At 37.7% G+C, this 17842-nt stretch overlaps 1 protein-coding gene across 1 annotated transcript; it reads right to left on the bottom strand.

The window, feature by feature from the left end:
• Nucleotides 1–1396: 1396 nt before the first annotated feature.
• On the bottom strand, nucleotides 1397–2910 carry LOC149165536 (E3 ubiquitin-protein ligase RING1-like). Its single transcript, XM_089432318.1, has one exon. It carries the CDS (start codon nucleotides 2610–2612, stop codon nucleotides 1605–1607), a length of 1008 nt encoding a protein of 335 aa, XP_089288444.1. The 5' UTR covers nucleotides 2613–2910; the 3' UTR covers nucleotides 1397–1604.
• Between the last annotated feature and the right edge of the window lie 14932 nt (nucleotides 2911–17842).

The following is a 17842-nucleotide window of genomic DNA, read 5'->3' as shown; positions in this document are numbered from 1 at the left end:
GCTCTCTTGCCTCCACCTTCTTGTTGATTAACGGGAACAAGAGTGGTCTTAGATCTCTGTCCACTCTGCAACTTTCGTTCTAACTTAATGGATCCGAATGAAACCGAGCTCAAAGGAATCTAGACACTGCTAAATCCCTTAATGGACTTCTTCGCAGAAGCCATAGATGTAGAACAACTGGCTTCAGCTGTAGCAGGAGCCTTTACTGGAGGGATATAAGGTACCCTAGAAGGCTCTTGAGTACTGATATTAAGATCCCTCATTTGAGAAGCTAGAACAACTGCAGGAATATTAGACATATGTTCTTGAGGCGGAGGACCTCGGGGTTGATCCATTCTCAACAATCTCGATCCTCACTATACTTGACAACAAAACCATGATGTGTATCAAGAGTTGAGCCACCAACATTTGAGTATCTCCATGGCAGATCTACCTCCTGTAGATCAAGAAAATCAAATCAAGGCCGCAACTGCTATCTGTGTATTAATTGAAAATCGTTTTTTTCTCATGCAATTTTCCAAGTAAGGCTCCATTGAACCCTGATTATCTCCCAATCGATTACGAATTTGAGAAAATCGTCCTTGGGTTTTATAATTGACCTCATTTTGAGAAAACCCATGTTTTATTTTTCTGAGATTAGCTTTCATTTTACCAGAAAACGTGTCTTAAAATGACGTGTAGAAAACTGCTATGCATTTCTGGCAAATGCTCATGTGACCACTGGGTCTTGGAATTAAATAATGGCTATTGCTTCTCCTGCGAGAAAATTTCCAATCTCAAGCTGCTCTGAAGCACAAAGCTTGGCTAACATTTTCCAAGTATTCAATATTAGCATCAAGATCTCTGTCTTTTACCTCAAACTATTTTGTAACAGTTTCCAATTCACCCTCAATAAACCGTAGTTTCTCACAAAGTTCAACCACCTCTTTTGAATCAACCAGATCTTTTGAATCCTAGGAAGGTGATGTGTGTTCCACTTTACTCATTGACATTCCAAAATATTTCTATTCAGCCTTGGATAAAGCATTTGCTTTTAGTCGTATCTCTTCCTCAAGTAATTTTACTTTTCTTTGAGGCTCCTCTCTTTCCTCCTATAGATCTTGAAGCTTGCGTTGAAATTGACTGTTTTTCCTTTTAAGTCTTATTGACTCATTCTTCTATCCAGTTTCATAAGAAATCTATGCTTCCTTCGTATTGATTATTCTCATGACACTGGGGATTCTTCAAGAGAGCATCACGGAGAAAATAATCACAGCTCACCAGTAGTAGAATTGTCTCGGAGAGTTCCTAAGGAATGGCCACGAGATACCTCACGGCGTCGTTGTCTTGTCGCATTAGCAGTCACAGGAATTGCCATAATTATAGGATCATTTGTTTTTCCAAGATGAAATCCTAATCAACAACAATAATACGTATTTTTATTGTATATGCTTATGCTTAATGTGAGTTATTTTGTTCTTACAAATGTGAGGTGAAATAAAATTCCATGCGAATCATTCAGTATGGTTAAGCAGATATCGCAGATCATAAAAGTACAAGTTCCAATCCGAAGAATTAGGTATCATTTGAGATTTATGGATTTAGTTACTCAGGCCTCGAAATATCTAACCCAAAGACGGCTCACCAACCGGAGCCCCTTCTTGCCCGTTCTGCCCATCCCTTTCACGTCTCGACAAAAACAGGGACCTAATAAGTGGCCAGGGAAGTGCCAGAGAAAATTCACTTCTCATCTCACTGCCAGCCTGGCCATTCTGTCCGCCCTCCGAATCTGACGTGTTCGCCTGTCTGTCAGACCCGTCCCTTCTGTTCTCCTCTGACGAATTGGCCTCCCCTCTGTTCTCCTCTGACGAATTGGCCTCCTCCACTTGCCGTTTCTCCGCGTCATCATCCTCGTCATCGACCGGCATCTGGTACCGGCACACGGGGCACGAGCTGTGCAGCTTCAACCACGGCTGAATGCAATCGGAATGGAACATATGCTTACATGGCATCTGACGTGCCTCGCTTCCCAGTTCAAACTCCTCCAAACAAACAGCACATTGCGACAAGTCACAGCTCAGGTGCTCCTCGGAAATTTTCACGGCAGGCATGGCCTCAACGGCAGATATCGAAGCCGGCGGTGTGCCGTAATGGTTCGCATCGTTCTCTGCCAAGCGTTGGATCAGCCAGTCAAGCCCCGATCCCATGAAATAGTCACCGAAGGCCTCAGGCATGGGCACAAAAAAGCCCCCTTCTTCATCCTCTTCATGGTGGAGAGCAAAGGGGTTCATGACAAGAACTGTTTCACTACCTCCTGATACTCGATTCCTGGCCACAGTACCGCCCAGGGGTTGCAGAAAGTGAAGAATCGGTGACCTTCCAACCACAAACATTGCAGGCCTCCTGCCCTGGGGCTCCCGAGCAGCTTCCTCACTTAATTCGGTAAAGATCCTTTCCCTTGGGGTCGACTCAGAGCCACCAGACCGGGACTGAGCTTCTTGAGTCCGTCCACCTTCGATTTCTTCAACAAACCCTTCATTGCATCTAGGGCAACAGACCTCTTCTCCAATTACATTGCGAATTGTTTCCTTGCATATGTGGCACCAGTATTCAGAGCCCACGATGGCTGCCATTTTCAAATTCCTAGCAAAAGAAAGAAAATGCTCTGCAACTCTTTACCCTAGCACAGCAAAGGAAAACGCCCTATAATTCTTCTTCAAATCTGGCCACGAATCGGCAGCTGGAAAGTGAAAATTCAAGAAATTCAATAGCAGAGGAGATGAATTCACGGGTCTCTAATGTGATTGTGGAATGAAGCCAGAGAACTGGTTATTTGTACAACGGTAAAGAGCGGTGCGGGAACTTCCTAGAAACATCTGGAAACCGAAGTTTGTAGAAGAAGTGAAGAAAATGAATAATATCGGGGTAGGCGGAAGGTGTGGTGGAAAGCAGAAAAAGGAACCATACCCCGGGAAGGTGTGGGGGAAAGCGGAAAAAGGAACTAACGGTTAGCCACCGTGGAAGTTTCGTGAATGATAGAGCATTCCGCGTTTTTTTTAGAGATCCGCGTCATGTAAGAATCTATTCACACGTGTATGGAAATCATATCTCCGGTGCTTTCAACGAATTGATTCATTAACTGATACGTACGAAAAAGTTGATGTCGCGTAACTTGTTTGCCACTCATTTCTTGACACGTACGAAAGACAGGCACAAGGAAATGTCGCGGAACTGGCCTCACGCTGAGTGGGCATACGACAAACCCACTTCATCTCCAGGAAAATTCACTTTTAAATTTACCCGAGTCGGAGTTCTAAATTTGGTTGAAAGTTATGTTTTTCCAATTACTGAATATTTAGATTTTCACATAATTAAAAAACAGAATACGGAAGAATTTTTCTAATTAAAAACAATAGTCAAAACCCACTTCATCTAAATGAAAATTCATTTTCAAATTTAGCAGAAATTTCGTTGGAGTTTTAAATTTCCTTGAAATTTTGTTATAGGTTATATTTTTTAAAATAATAATAAAAAATAGAATCTCGAGAAATTTGACCTAATTGAAAAAATAGTCAAAAGCCACTTCATTTAGAGGAAAATTCACTTCTAAATTTACCCCAAATTTTGTCCGAGTTTTAAATTTGGTTGAAATTTTGTTATAGGCTATTAGTTTAGGATTTTCACGATTTTAAAATAAAAATAAAACACAGAATATAGAAAATTATTTCATTAAAAAATAATAATTATTGAGTTTGTTTATTTATTAATTTATTTTTGTTGGTATATCATGTATATATATATGTATTATTAGTAAATGGTATACAGTGTAATTAGTACTTGCACCATATGTTATAAAGGAAACGCAGTAACTATTAGTAAATGGTATATAGTGTAACTAGCAATTGCACCAAATGTTGTAAAGGAAACACAGTAACCATAAGATAGTAGCATAGGAAACAATAGCATAGAAAATCCAACAACTACATGAGATATTGTGATGAATAAATAAGAAAAATGTTAATTGAATGTTTTAGAACAATATGAATCATAACTTTTTTGAACTAAATTCTCAATTTTCTTTTAAAGTTACCAGCAACAGAGTAAGACTTGTTAGATACTCACTGATTCGTCTTTGACATGTAAGATATCACAAGTTCAATTTATAGGTAAATGAAAAATTATGTGTTGAAAAATAAAAAGAAAACTCTCAATTTGAATTATACTATGACCAAGTGTTTGTTGAGCCTTTTCCTAATGCAAATCGAACTCTTACATTCCCACCTCTTACAAGTCATTTTCCCTGATGAGTTTTTCAACATTAATTTGATGCAACATTGAAATATGGAGAAAACATAGAGAGAAATCTACCTTGGTTACTTCCATATGTAGTTGAAATGATCAATTAGTACTCATGAATGTGATTCCTAAAAATCCATTAATAAACAAAAATATGATTGCAAGATATGGAATGCATGGGGATGGAATGGAAGGTCTCACACTTTTCTATGAAATTGAATGAGAAGGCATGAAGCCAGATCACGTCACCTTCATTGGCATCATTTGTGCGTGCAACCATGCAGGCCTGGTGGATGGGGACTAGTTGCATTTTAATAGAATGAGAAGGCATTATTGCGTAGCACCCATGGTCGATCATTAAGCATGCATTATTGATCTGCTTGGGCGTGTTGGGCAACTTAATGAGGCATTCAATCTGATTGAAGCAATTCCATTGAAGTCGAAGATTGGTATATTTAGGGCTTTGCTTGGTGAATGCATAATTCACTATAATGTAGAGATAGGAGAATGGGCCACAAATCAACTTTTTTATTTAGAACCTGAAAATGTAGGATATTATGTACTAATACCAAATTTATATGTAGATGTTGGAAGATGGTATGGAGTAACAAAGATTAGAACTCAAAGACAGGGGACTAAAAAAGTGGGTAGGACGCAGTTGGATAGAGGTGAAAAACAAATTCCATGCATTATGCGCAGGAGACAAATCACATTTGCATGCAACAAAAGTCTATGCAATGCCAGAAAGATTGGCTGAGGAGATGAAGAAATTTGGTCATTTCCCCAATACAAGTTTTGTGCTTAATTATGTTTACGGAAGTAGATAAAGTATACATATTTGTGGTAAGAAGGCAAGAAGGTATACAAATATAAAATATACTCTTGTTCAAGCTTGTTATGAGTTTGTGAAACAAAGCATGTTGACCTTACATTCAAAATATTTTTTCTATCTAGGTTGCTTGTTCATTTCATCAATTTGTGATTTCAAAAGAAAAGTTTGATGTCATCATTACATTCTTTAACTCATCAAATCTTGTAGGAGCTTCATCAAGATGCCTGGAGACCTCAATTGATTATTTTGGAAGGGATAAAAAGGACATATTAGCAAGAGTCACTCTTTTGCAAATCATTAATCAGAAGCAATAGACACACAACCTTCTACAAACCCTTACCCATATGATACCCTAATTAAGTGGATTATATCAAATTACCGATAACACTTTGGTTGCATATTCATTTACATAATTCTCAATTTTAGATGAAAAGTGATTAAAGAGTTGTATTTTCAACCCATGACAGGGCTTCCTTAAGACATTTGAAGACTCAACATCATGGTATTCTCAGAATACCATGAAACTTTGATTGCCTTTTATCAGATGAAACTTGCAAGTGTGAAATTAGACCCTGCACCCTTGTGAGCATTATTCATGTATGTCCTAGCTCAGAGGATCTTCAACACAACAAGAGAATTCATGATTTTGTAGTTCGCAATGGATTGAAGTATTGGGTAATGCACTTGTAGACTTTCATAAAAATAAGTGTAGAGACAACACTTGTAATTCTAAATTCACATTCATATACATGGAAAAGTCTATGAGGCTCAAATAGTCACAATATTTTTACCTTGTTGGTATACAAATCAAATCTCTCTTGCAACCCCACCCTAGATGACCACTAACTCAAGATTAATAATTAACCTAGTGGCTTCCCTTTGTCTTTCCTCCTCCCCCCACTTTGGTCCCAATTGCCTTTGTAAATAAAGTGGTGATTTCACTCCCTTCCTCCCTCCTCATGTTGAGGGCAGGGCCATTTGTGTGGTGGTGTGTTACTTTACACTAACCGCTACTCTACGACAAAAAATCATATTTTACTATCAAAAATTTAGAACAAAACAAAATATCTTTTTAAAGAAAACATAGCTTGCATCATAAGTGGAAGTACAAAATGATTAAATGAAGTGAAACAAAACAATATGTGACGACTTAAGTTTTACAAGGTAGATATAAAAGATTGATGGCTTGCATGGGTTTGAAGCTATGGAACTTCTTTTGCATGTTCATAATAGAAATTTGTAAGCCCCAAGAAAATGTGTTTCTTGTCTATTATTTGTAAATATTGACAAGTTATGTGAACTAGGAGTTGCTTGAAGAAAGGGACAAACCAATATACAAAGAACTTAGAGCCTGAGCGAAACATGCACAAGACAACAATTGAATTTCCACTCAGACCATGAACGCTACAAAACCATAAATCATGTGTGTCACTTGAATACTATTATTTGAGCAGATTGCTCCCATCAAATATATTTCAGCAAAAGACAACACATATGAAATATGCGAGGAAAAATTATAAAATAGGAAAATACATTCCTAGACTCAATGATATAGTAAAAGGTCTTAAAAACATAACTATAAATGATGACATAAAGCCACAACATAATTTTTTTCAGAACCTATACATGATATATTAGGCATACTTTAACGTGTATACTAAGGAAATGAAGGTCCTTTGCTAGTGATGGTTGTGCAATAAGTCGAAGAGTGAGAGTAAGTTGCAAATTATAACTCTCTTCAGTTTATCGTGCCCAGTTCTTCTCAGCATCAACACTCTTCCTGGTATCATCATATTTCCATTCTTATTGAAGGCAAAATTAATGACATTTAGAGATAAGATGGGATAGTAATTAGTAAAGAGAAATCCCAAGAATAGAGACTTCCAGCAAAGCTGCTTCCACTTGACCCCCATTGTTGTTTTGTGGATGACATATGCATAATTATCACTCCCACTTCAGTTCCTATCACCAGGCCATGAATTAAACCTATGAAGATTGTCCTCACCAAGGATATTCACATGGTCCACAGGCGAAACTCTTTACATATCTCTGTGAGCGTCATTGACGCACAAAATGCTAAGTGGATCATTCGATCTCATGAGAATTTTTTCATCAGTCAATGATACTCTTGGGGGATAGAACATAGATAAATGACATTATATAAACAAATAATCCCAAAAAAAACTCTAACATATAGCACTAATTAATGCTTCTATGATAACTATTGAAAGACAAAAAATTATCAACAAAATGCAAGGACCATGCTACAAAAATTGTTTATGTGTTTCTCTTATAATTGTTGACTCACCTTTGTGTTATTTCCTTCATAAAATATTCAAAAGATCACATTGCTCTTTACCACTAATCTCCTTTGTGCCTTCCACGTTCTTGTTTAAATCAAACAAATTATGCTTAAGAAAATCTAACACATGCAATGCAGTTGAAAATAATGTAGATAATCACTCAACAACATTTAAACTATTTTATCTTGAAAGTCAAGCAAGTGTGATCCATAAACACCACAATGAAAATACTGTTTTTTACATTGAAAGACCTCACTTTGGTTTTAAAATTTTGCCCCCAAAATTTATATAACCTATTGTCTATCTGATTGGTAAAAACATGAAAGTGTTATGCAACGTCACATCGTGAATATGAAATGTGGTATATTATTTGTATATACAACATAATTTAGTGCATTTTAGGGCTCACAAGACATTTAGAGTGAATATCAAGTCAAGCACATTTAATCTAAACTCATAATATATAAAAGGTATCTCGAGAGATTCACATTCATCACTAACTAATAAGACACTCCAAATGCACAAAATATCAAGAGAAGCCCAAATACCAATGACCTTCGCCAAATAAAAAAGACAAGATAAACAGGGTTTGCCTTTTCTAAAATAAAAAAGACAAAATGTCAACATTTAAAGAAATTGCTCCAAAGAAAGATGAACAAAGATAAATTTGCAAATCATGGGAGACTTGACTTCCTATCAGTGTGAATATATCAATCGCTTTTATGTGCCCCCTGGTTGATTGAACTTGTGGCAACAATCCCTTAGTCCTTGCTAATACAAAATTGGTTTCCCATTAGGAGCTGATGGAATTGAGTCTGGAAACAACTAATACATATCAACCTTGCATGGTGTCGAGAAGATCAGAGGATAAACACTAGCGTTAACAAGCCTTTCTTTATCTGATTGAATCCAGTAAGGGAGTGTTTTGGGACGTCTCCAACTTCACCAAGTTACAAATTCTGTAAGTAACAAGTTCCTATTATAGTAATTTGTTATTTCGATAGATTTCAAAAGTTTATAAGTTCCTTGATAATTCTATTCATTTGGAAAATTTGTGGGAGGTAAGTAAAGTCAAATTTACTCATTTTCATTAGATTTCTAAAACATAAAATATATTAAAATATTCCAATTAATAACTTAATATAATAAGTTTACCGAATTTATTTAAATAAAAACGTGTAACACCAAAATCCAAAATCCCTAATTGTCATATCTTGCAACGTAATTTGTTATTTCGATAGATTTTAAAAGTTTATAAGTTCCTTGATAATTCTATTCATTTAGAAAATTTGTGGGAGGTAAGTAAAGTCAAATTTACCCAATTTATTCAAATAAAAATGTGTAACAACAAAGTCCAAAATCCCTAATTGTCATCTCTTGCAAGTGATACAAGCCATACGTGGAAATGGAATCTATCTCCTCTTATATTCATTCCAAAAACTGCAATGCGGTAAGTCAATCACAAAAGGAAGAATCAATAACAAATGTACTATGACCATTAAAATTTCCATGCCAAACCAATGTCCTTACCAAATGATGCAACCATTATTACGAATCGAACATTAATTTCAATCAAGCAGAGAAACATGTAAGCATAGTGTTCACACAACTAGAACTTTAACCAGGCTAGTGTAAGCCATTAAAGTATCTACATAGACAACTATAGAGTAAATGACAAGAATATCTACATGCAAATATACTTGTGGTGTTCATGTTGGTTCCGGTAGCTAAAGTGATGGAATGAAGGATACAAAATGATAATATAACAAAAAGATGCATTGCATCCATTGATCACTTGGGAGACGAGTCATAATAGTGACAAGAGAAACACAAACAATTTTTGTAGTATGGTCCTTGCATTTTGTTAATAATTTTTTGTCTGTCAATAGTTTTCAAAGAAGCATTAATTAGTGCTCTATGTTAGTGCATGGGAGGGGAGTTCTTCCCAGAGGGAAACACCTTACGATATAATAAGAAGATTTAGTACATTATTCACCAAAACTTAAAAATAATTTTTAATACAATGAGATTGCTAAATAATTTTTCCAATGCTCAAGTTTATATTTTTAAAATAATTTTTATGTTCAAAATTTATATTTAGCAATTACATCTCTTTATGAAGGGCATGTTTGTTTTTCTCATTTGATCGCTTTAATCAATGTATATGTTTTCTAATGGTCAACAATTCTTCCCAGAGGGAAATGCGTAAAAATAAATATTTAATATTTATATATTAAAATATGAAAAATCAAATTTTTATATATTAAAATAGGTGTAGTTTAATTAATAAATGAAATAGGTTTTTAAAAAAATTCCCAATACAATTTTAAGTATGATTGTAATTTTTTTGTTATTTAAAACATTTTTAAATATATAAATAAATTAAACACCCTTAAAAAATTAGTAAAAATTAAAATTTCATAAATTAAACAACTTAGATTTATATTTCTTTAAAATCTCAATTAAATTTTGAAAAAACAAAACCATTAAAATATAACAATCAAATTTAGAACCATTTTAAATCTATAATGCAAACCTCCACTCACCACCACTTTACAGATAAATATTTTATCCATGAATGTTGGTTTATTGCTCCCCAATTTGGTGACAACAAAAAGTTGTCTAGTCGCTGAGATCGGTCAATTTTCGATATTTTATTTATAAATTATGATATTTAATATTATTAATAAATTCAATTACATTGAAAGACATATTCCTTTATTAGAGTGATGATGTGGCAAATGAGACACGATCACTTCATAGTGATTGATGGAGAAGGCCATCACTCAGCGTCATTTGGCCATGATGGTCCACATTTCATTCATCAAACCTAGTGATGCTTCTTCCTCATCATTGTAGCCCAGAGCCAAGCAAATCCATATGCCCAGAGTAGACTCTTACACATCACAATCAAATAATAAATTCCTCAATCCAATCCGGCTTTATCACAAGCCAAATAGGACATAGATGCCTAGGGAATCGATCACAAGACCACCCATCATTAGACCACCGAATGCCCCTGTTCAAGTTATTGGTAAGGATGGAGGAACACAGTGTCCATCTTCCATACTTTCAGGCCCTTGACTTTCATTGTTGTAGTGGCGTTGTTGAACATAAACAATTTAGCAGCACCATTGAGAGCCTGTGTTGGATACACCCTAGAGGTTATGCATTGTCGCCCACCTTGAGCATAGATCTTCATAATAGAATGGTTGACCTAAAAAAACCAAAACCAGATTGCCCCCATTTCATTCTCAAAATTCTTGGTTTCCCTGAAGAAAACTGGGAATTTTGTTTTTAAACATGGAATTACCAGTGATACGGATTTAAATAGGAATGCAAAAAATTATAGATATAACCATAACTATAGAGATGCAACAAAAATAACACTTCATTCCATTAATATCAAATACTGAAATATGCTTACAAACAGAATGGAAATAAGACTAGCTCGGGCGATGGTAACTTATCTTTGAGAAGAGATGTGGTGCTACATGCCTTTGAACTATGTTACAATGAGGCTTGAAGGCCTATTTATTATTGAGAAACAATGCAAAACCCTATACATCCAAAAACCTAACCCTAGGAGATGAAACACCACACTATGGGCCCTGTTGGGGTAAGTTGGTACATCAACTTCCCGAGGTCGTAACTTTGGCATGTGATCTTTGTATGACGCACATGGTACCTCGTTAGAAATATATATCTGAGGAATACAACTGTTGATAGAAAAAATCGAGTCGGTAACATGTGGATGCAAATTGTGGTTTTCCCAAAAAAAAGTCATTTAGAGCCTCAAAACAGCTCCAGAAATTTAGGACCCAAAAAACTGCCAAAAATAGTAAATTGTGCTACAATTAAGGAAACTAAAAAGCTGAAAGAAACAATGGTGGGGGTCCAAGTGGAATAGGCGGGTAGCCACCATTATCTACCTGGATCATTCCTCCACCCTTAGGAAGCAATGGTCCCCATTGCGTGGAGTTCCTCCATGAGATGAGAAACTTCTGAAGAACTTGGTCCTAGGTGAGTCACTTGCCCTGGTGAAGGAGTTGGCCTGCTTTGACAACTAGATATAGTTGGATCCTTAACTATCAGGTGTTCTTGATCTGTGTGTCCATGATCTGATTAGTTGTAGCTTGTTCCATGTAGTCTAAATTTAACTCTGGGGGTTTGAGTTGTTCTGCAATGTTGGATGTGTCGAACAATGGTGGAAAGTAGGGTCGAAGGCGGTCCACATTGAACACTGGGTGTAGAGTAAGTAATGGTGGAATACTGAGCTCGTAGGCATTATCCCCAATTGCATTAGTGATGGTGTATGACCCATATTAGAGCGGGAAAAGCTTGCGGTGGGGCCTAGCGAGGCACTCCTTCTGTATATGTAGCCAAACTTTGTCGCCCACCTTGAACTTGTGTGGCACTCGATGTTGATCATGTCGCTGCTTGTACTTAGCATTGACTTTTTCCAAGATGTCATGGACCTATTGAATGTGCTCAATGAAGTTATTTGCCTTGTTGGCTTCAGACTCGACATGAGTTGAATCTATCTGAGTAGTTGCAAATGGTATGGCCACATCAATGGGACATAGTGGCTGGAATCCCAACCTTGCCTGAAAAGGGTTGTGGCCAGTCGAGTTGTGGAGAGCCCAGTTATAGTTATGTTGGACATAGGGGAGGCTCTCATCCCATGTGTGTGGATGCATTGAGTTGCACATGCGTAGAATGTGTACGATCATCCTATTGATGACCTTTGTTTGGCTATCAGTTTGGGGATGGAAAGATGTGGACTTAGTGAGCTTTGTGTCCAACATCGACCAGAGACTAGACCAAAATGTACTGAGGAACCTTCTGTCCCAATTTGAGATGATAGACTGTGGGATCCCAAAGTGTACCTACACTCGTTCAAAGAAGAGTTTAGCGGTGGTTTCCATTGTGATATTCTTCTTGCAGGCCGCAATGGCCATCTTCGAGAATCTATTGAGGACCACAAAAGCATAGTTGTTTCCATGCTTAGTAGAAGGAAGGCTCAACATGTAATCCAGGGAGATGGATTCCCAAGGTGGAATAGGGGTAGGAAATGGAGTGTAGAGGCCTTTCTTCTTGATGGTAGGTTTGGAAATGGCGCAGGCAGTGCAGGATTTGATGTACTTCCTGGCATCTTGTCGAAGATTCGGCTAGTAGAAATACTTCTCTACTATTGCCACTATTTTCTCCATCCCGAAATGCCCAATGACCTGACTGTCGTGCACTTCCAAAATCATCTTGGCACACTCGCTTGAAGGAACAAAAAGGTGTCTCAGGTGGCATAATAGTGCATCCTAGAGGTGAAAATCTGGCATTTGCTGACCCTCCAAGAGCTTTTGGTACGTGTGGCTGAATTCTGGGTCTCTTTTGCAGAGGAGTGGACAACCATAAGTCTCATGCCCACAAGAGTTGAGTATAGTGGTTAACACCATGATCGGGGGTCGACTGAGGCAGTCTGCAACATTATTGGTGTAGCCATTCTTGTACTTGATATTCAAATGGAACTGTTGCAGGTATGTGGACCACTTTTGATGGCGATCATTCTGCAACTTCCCTTGCGTCTATATGAAATGTAGGGTTCGGTGGTCTGTGTGGATAACCGTTTCCTTCCCCAAAATGTAATGATTCCATTGTCGACATGCCTGCATAATGGAATACATCTATTTGTCATAAGTGGGATACTTCCGGACTGTGTTTGAAAGTGTCTCACTATGATATGCCACTGGATGCCCCTGTTGAGTAAGGACTACCCCAATAACATAGTCAGAGGCATTTGTCTTGATCTCAAATGGTTGTTGCAAGTATGGTAATGTGAGCACTGGTGCAGAGCAGAGACGATGTTTCAACTCTGCGAACTCCTTATGTTGAGATTCAAACCAAAAGAATTTTTCTTTTGCTCCTCCCTTGGTGACTTGACTCAAGGGCCAAGTGATATGAGAGAACCCCAACACAAACCCGCGATAGAAATTGGCAAGACCCAGAAAGATCCGGAGCTCTATTAGAGTGGTTGGTGCTGGCCAAACCTAAATGACTTGGATCTTGGTTGGATCCACATGCACCCCCCTTTCATCAATAATGTATCCTAGATACTAAACCTGGGTCATGCCAAAAGTGAATTTTTCCAAATTGACACATAGCTTGTGTTGCCACAGTGTTTGGAGAACCTGCCAGATGTGGTGGAGGTGCTCTTCCCAACTCTGGCTGAAGATCAGGATGTCGTCCAAGTATACCACTACAAATGGGTTGGTGAATGGCCGCAAGATGTCATCCATCAGCCTCATGAAGGTTGACGCGAAGATCCCTTCCTTGGTGAAGCCACCTGATGGTGTACGGTTGTGCATGTGTTGTGATCGGTAAGCCCAACCGCTTCACGACCTCTACTGAAATGAGGTTCTTTTGGCTCCCCCTGTCGACAATGAACTATAGTGGGAAACCCTTTACCCACATCTAGGAGTTGAAGAGGCGCTCTTCCTCCTTTGGATCTTCAGGTTCCTCCTTCTGGATCTTCGTGGTGGTAATAATGGTGTTGGGATTCACATCGATAATCTGCTTCCCTTTGTCATTTCCCTTCTGAGGTTCTAAATCGAAGTCGGAACATGCATTTGATTCATAAGCCTTCATCTCGACCACTAGAGACTGCTTGGCCTGACACTCACTTGTGTTGTGAGTGGAGCTTTTATGGAACTCACACCACTTTCTCGTGTCCTTCTTCGGCTTCATGGTGTTATTCCTTGCTTGTGGCTTTGGAAGGTTTTCCTGGGCTACCCCACCTTGGATTTGTCCTTTGTTCTGTGGTTTTAGGAAACCTTTCCCTTGCTTCGTATTCACAGATCCAAAGTCTCACTTTTTCTGTTTAAGATTTTGCTAGATCTTGACAGTGTATTGGTACATTGTGTCGAGCAAGGAGATGTCCAGGAACTCCATCTCATCCTGGATGTACCTGTTTAGGCAACCATGGTACTTGAGTACCAAATATTTCTTAGAATCCTTGATACCCAACTTTATGCGAAGGGTATGAAAAACATTGGATACCCAACTTTATGCGAAGGGTATGAAAAACATTGGTAAACTCCAACACGTCTTGGTCCCTTCCCTGCCGTAGCGTGGTCCACTTTATGTATTTATCCTCATAGCTCTCGATAGGGTAGTACTACTCCTTGATGGCATCTCGGAACGAATTCCAAGTGGGTGTGGCTAAAAATAGTGAGGGCGTACTTTCATCCTTCTGCTCACAGTAGGTTTCCCATCAGTCCTTGACGTCGAGGGTGGCTTTGAGAAGAGAAAAAGTAATCTTTTCCCTATTGGAAAAATCATGAACAGAAAAATATCCTTCTAACAGATTTACCATTTATTTACGATGTCTGTATCTATTTGGCCCTCAAATATGAGAATGTCAAAGTTTACTTGTACCTTAAAAGGAGTGACGCCTCCAGAGTGGTTGTTGGATGTAGATGCGTCATTGGTGGGTAACCGTTGAAGGATTTTAGCAAAGTTATCCATCATAGCATTCCTTTGTTTCTCGACGGCCTCCTTGAGCAATATTTTGATAGGACCTTCTTCTCCTTCATCTTTCTTTTCTTCCCCCAAGGGCGGTGGCCACCGGGGTTTGCAACACTGATCTTGCAAAGGTTCAACAAGATAGAGCCCTAACTCTTTATACCTTGACCTTGTTGGGGACATGCAAAGAAAAACAGAGAAATAGTAGACCACTCTGATACCATTGATCCAGATTTAAACAGGAATGAAACAAATTACATATATAACCATAAATACAGAGATGCAACAAAAATAGCACTTCATTTCATTAATATCAAATACTGAAATATGATTACAAACAAAATGGAAATAAGACTAGCTCGGGCGATGGTAGCTTATCTATGAGAAGAGATGTGGTGACTACATGCCTCTAAACTATGTTATAATGAGGCTTGAAGGCCTATTTATTATTAAGAAACAACGGAAAACCATAAACATCCAAAAACCTAACCCTAGGAGATGAAACACCAAACTATGGGCCTTGTTGGGGTAAGTTGGTACATCAACTTCCTGGGGTCATAACTTTGGCATACGATCTTCGTTTGACGCGCACAGTACCTCATTAGAAAGATCTATCTGAGGACTACAACTGCCGATAGAATATACCAAATTGGTAACATGTGGTCTCAAACTGTGGTTTTCCCAAAAAAACGTCATTTAGGGCCTCAAAATGACTCTGGAAGTTCAAGACCCAAAAAACTGCCAAAAATAGTAAACTCTGCTACAATTAAGGAAACTGAAAAGCTGAAAGAAACAATGGTGGGGGTCCAAGTGTAATAGGCGGGTGGCCACCAATCCACCTGGATCAACCAGAGTTTGAACTGAGGTGCTTTTGTTCGCAAGAACCGAGATGGAGCTCACGTGGACTCCCAGGATGACATTAGTCACCAGAGAGGACCTGCACCTTATCATATACTTCAATTAAATTAACATCATACACATTTCAGTTTCCGATTCCCAAACACTTCTGACCATATGACATAAATATTCAAACCCTGACAAAAATTTTGACCCAGAGAAGATTTTAGGGTTTTGCTACGACGATTTAATTACCTCAACTCATCATGGCAGAAGAAGGTTTGCAATTTGCTCTCAACAGATTTCGCGACATAGAAATAAATGAGAGTCTATTCTGTGAGATTTTTCTCAGCTATAACCAGCAACCCAAACGTCCCAACACGTCTCTACCGACAGCCCTTATGAAAAAAATGTGACATTGCTCCAACTATGAGAGACAAAATCCAGGAAAACCATCTGAATGTTGCAAATGCAAATGACAAACATAGCTGACTATTCCAGTCGAGGGGTTTTGAAGTTTTTTTAAACTAAATCTTTATTTACTGTTTTTTAAACTGTTTTTAATCTGATTGCACACCATTGTTCAATCGTCTAATAATATATTTGAGGGTCAACAATAGTACAAAGTGGTAATTGGGGGAGTTCTTCCCAAAGGGAAACGCCTTACGACGTAATTAATAGATGAAATATCTTTTGTTTGAACATTTTATCTGATCAATTTTGTCTAAAAGTTGGATAGTGATTTTTAAAAACCATAAGTTTAATTTTTTTAATCTACAAAGATCCAGTGCTTCCGGGTTTTTTTAGGGTGTTTCATCCATTTATACATTCAAAAGTGCATTTTAAATAATAATAAATAACAATACTACTAAAAAAATATATCAGATTCCATCCAAAAAAACCATTTCGTCTACACGTTTTTTTCCATGTCATTTATTTATGTGTATGGATTATTAGTGAATATGTATTTAATTATTACTTTGACATAGTAAAAAGCATACTAAAGTTTAATCAACATTTAATTATGCTCTCTAAATTTTATTGCACAAAGAGGTGCATTCTACATCACAGGATGAGGGCGATGTGTGATTCCGTCTATGCTCAATGTGGAGTTGACACATGTCCCTTTTAAAATGAAAATGAAATACTATTTAAATATAAAAGCAATGTTGGGATTGATCTTCTTCATCCAAATGAGATTATGGGGAGAAGATGGGATGTCTTTGCCAGGGTTTAGCTTATAGGTCAGGTTTCTCTCTGCAGGAAATCCACATGCCAATCCATTGAATCCCTCTGCTTCTTTACACCATGAATTAACCGATTTCTCCAAATGTCGCTTGATTGGTATGAGGATCTGGTCCACAACAGACCCATTAGAAGGATTCAATATTTGGATGGTTCCAACACTCATGTAGGCACCCCCTTAGTTGATATTAGTTTTCATCAATCTCAAGTATTGTATTAAGCTGCAAAATCACCTTCAATGTCGCTTGCCATGCCTAAAAAAAAGGCCTCTTTTTTATTTATTTATTTATTTTATTTTTAACTTTGGCCTATGTCGTGACCAAAGGAAGAAGGAAACCAAATAATACTTTTGGTTAATAAGTATTCATGCACCATGGTATGCATACTATGTTTGAAAAAATCAAAATGCAAATGTGAATTGATGGCTTCATTATTATGCATATTTTTTTATATGCAAAACACGTGCTAGAAATGGCATTCACAAATAAATCATATGTGCAAAACAAGTGGTATAAAGGATGAATCTTTATGAAATGATTATTGCATGAGTTAAAGGGGCACAATATTAGATAGGTTATATTCATAGGGCCAATGGCTCTCTTGCTTCCACCTTCTGGTTGATTAACGGGAACAAGAGTGGTCTTAGATCTTTGTCCACTCTGCAACTTTCTTTCTAACTTAATGGATCCGAATGAAACCGAGCTCAAAGGAATCTAGACACTGCTAAATCCCTTAATGGACTTCTTCGCAGAAGCCATAAATGTAGAACAACTGGCTTCAGCTGTAGCAGGAGCCTTTACTGGAGGGATATAAGGTACCCTAGCAGGCTCTT

This window comes from Pinus tabuliformis, chromosome 5_1, assembly GCF_031772625.1.
Source record: "Pinus tabuliformis cultivar Carrire ecotype Pingquan chromosome 5_1, CPIR1, whole genome shotgun sequence".
Taxonomy (NCBI): domain Eukaryota; kingdom Viridiplantae; phylum Streptophyta; class Pinopsida; order Pinales; family Pinaceae; genus Pinus; species Pinus tabuliformis.
The sequence above is the reverse complement of the archived record's forward strand: the minus strand, read 5'-3'. Positions and strand labels throughout refer to the sequence as shown.